This window comes from Perkinsus marinus (assembly GCF_000006405.1).
Source record: "Perkinsus marinus ATCC 50983 genomic scaffold scf_1104296938760, whole genome shotgun sequence".
NCBI lineage: Eukaryota > Perkinsozoa > Perkinsida > Perkinsidae > Perkinsus > Perkinsus marinus.
The window spans coordinates 1-1,066 of record NW_003213329.1 but is presented as its reverse complement, the minus strand read 5'-3'; the positions used below and the strand labels follow the sequence as shown (position 1 = coordinate 1,066).

The following is a 1,066-nucleotide window of genomic DNA, read 5'->3' as shown; positions in this document are numbered from 1 at the left end:
CATGATGAATTTCATCGATGAAACTGTCGATCGTGCAGAACATTCAGTCTGTCATGCTCGCGACAGAACTCATCGAACTTCTTAGCCGATGGAGAGAACACGAGCTTTTTAGTGAGCCGCTCTGTGCCTACCCATTTAGTGTATACTTGATTTGAGCTTCCAATACGCGTGAACATCGTATATAGAACGCCAAAAAGCCAAGGCTCACGCAGCCTGCGTTCAATATCGATGTGCACTGTGTGTGGGCTCTTATATTCGTCATCCTTCGACAGATCAATAACAATGTACTTGAGCGTCGATCCCAGCAGTTTATGGCATGTCAGAGCTGCCCCTAACTCCACAGGCAAGTTTCGCCTTTTGTACAGGAGGGAGCCGACGGCTCCCTACAAAAGGCTGCACTACAAAAGGCGAAACCAATTAATAATTGGTCACGGTCTGGGTGACCGGCTCTACAGTTATCTCTTGTCCGGTACGGTCGAGCTTAACTCGTATCACTGGGACACTTGATAGCTCGCAGGCTTCGTCGAAGGCGCCATAATCGACTTGTTTTACACCCTCGACATTCAGCATCTCAGTGACTAGACCAAGGTCACCGTTACAGTAAGCACCTCGGCAGTTCTTCGTGAATACTATTCGGCATCCCAACTTCAGCTTGACGACGAGTGGAATGCCAATCACACCAATATCTTCGTCTTCGGCCGGTGGTCTATGGTCGCTAATCCCGGCGTTGAACGTGACCGGATTCCCAGGTATAGCACCTATATGTTGTTTGTTAATTCTGTTTGCGGTTCCTCGAGAGATAGTAACAGCTGTCCATTCTCCTTCGTGCTCACCCTCAACGTCCCGAATAGCAGCTGCCAGTGCTTTTGCCGACTCGGATAGCTTCGTACCGGACTGCATTCCTCTTATTTCCGCAAAAAACTCCGTGAACGGGATATCAGGACCCTAGGCGGGGTATGGTAGGGGTCTACGTCCACGACGACCTGGGCGGATACAACCAGTGATAGCCGATCCTCGATTGAAGGACTTCAAGAAGTAAGTCCTCAGCGGCATAAGCTTCCATATT

General features: G+C 49.5%; 1 protein-coding gene across 1 annotated transcript; it reads right to left on the bottom strand.

The window, feature by feature from the left end:
* Nucleotides 1-417: 417 nt before the first annotated feature.
* Pmar_PMAR017210 (hypothetical protein) lies at nucleotides 418-900 on the bottom strand (the record flags this gene model as incomplete). The annotated part of the gene is made up of 1 exon (XM_002782628.1): nucleotides 418-900. The coding sequence occupies one exon, from the start codon at nucleotides 898-900 to the stop codon at nucleotides 418-420; it is 483 nt and encodes a 160-aa protein (XP_002782674.1).
* Between the last annotated feature and the right edge of the window lie 166 nt (nucleotides 901-1,066).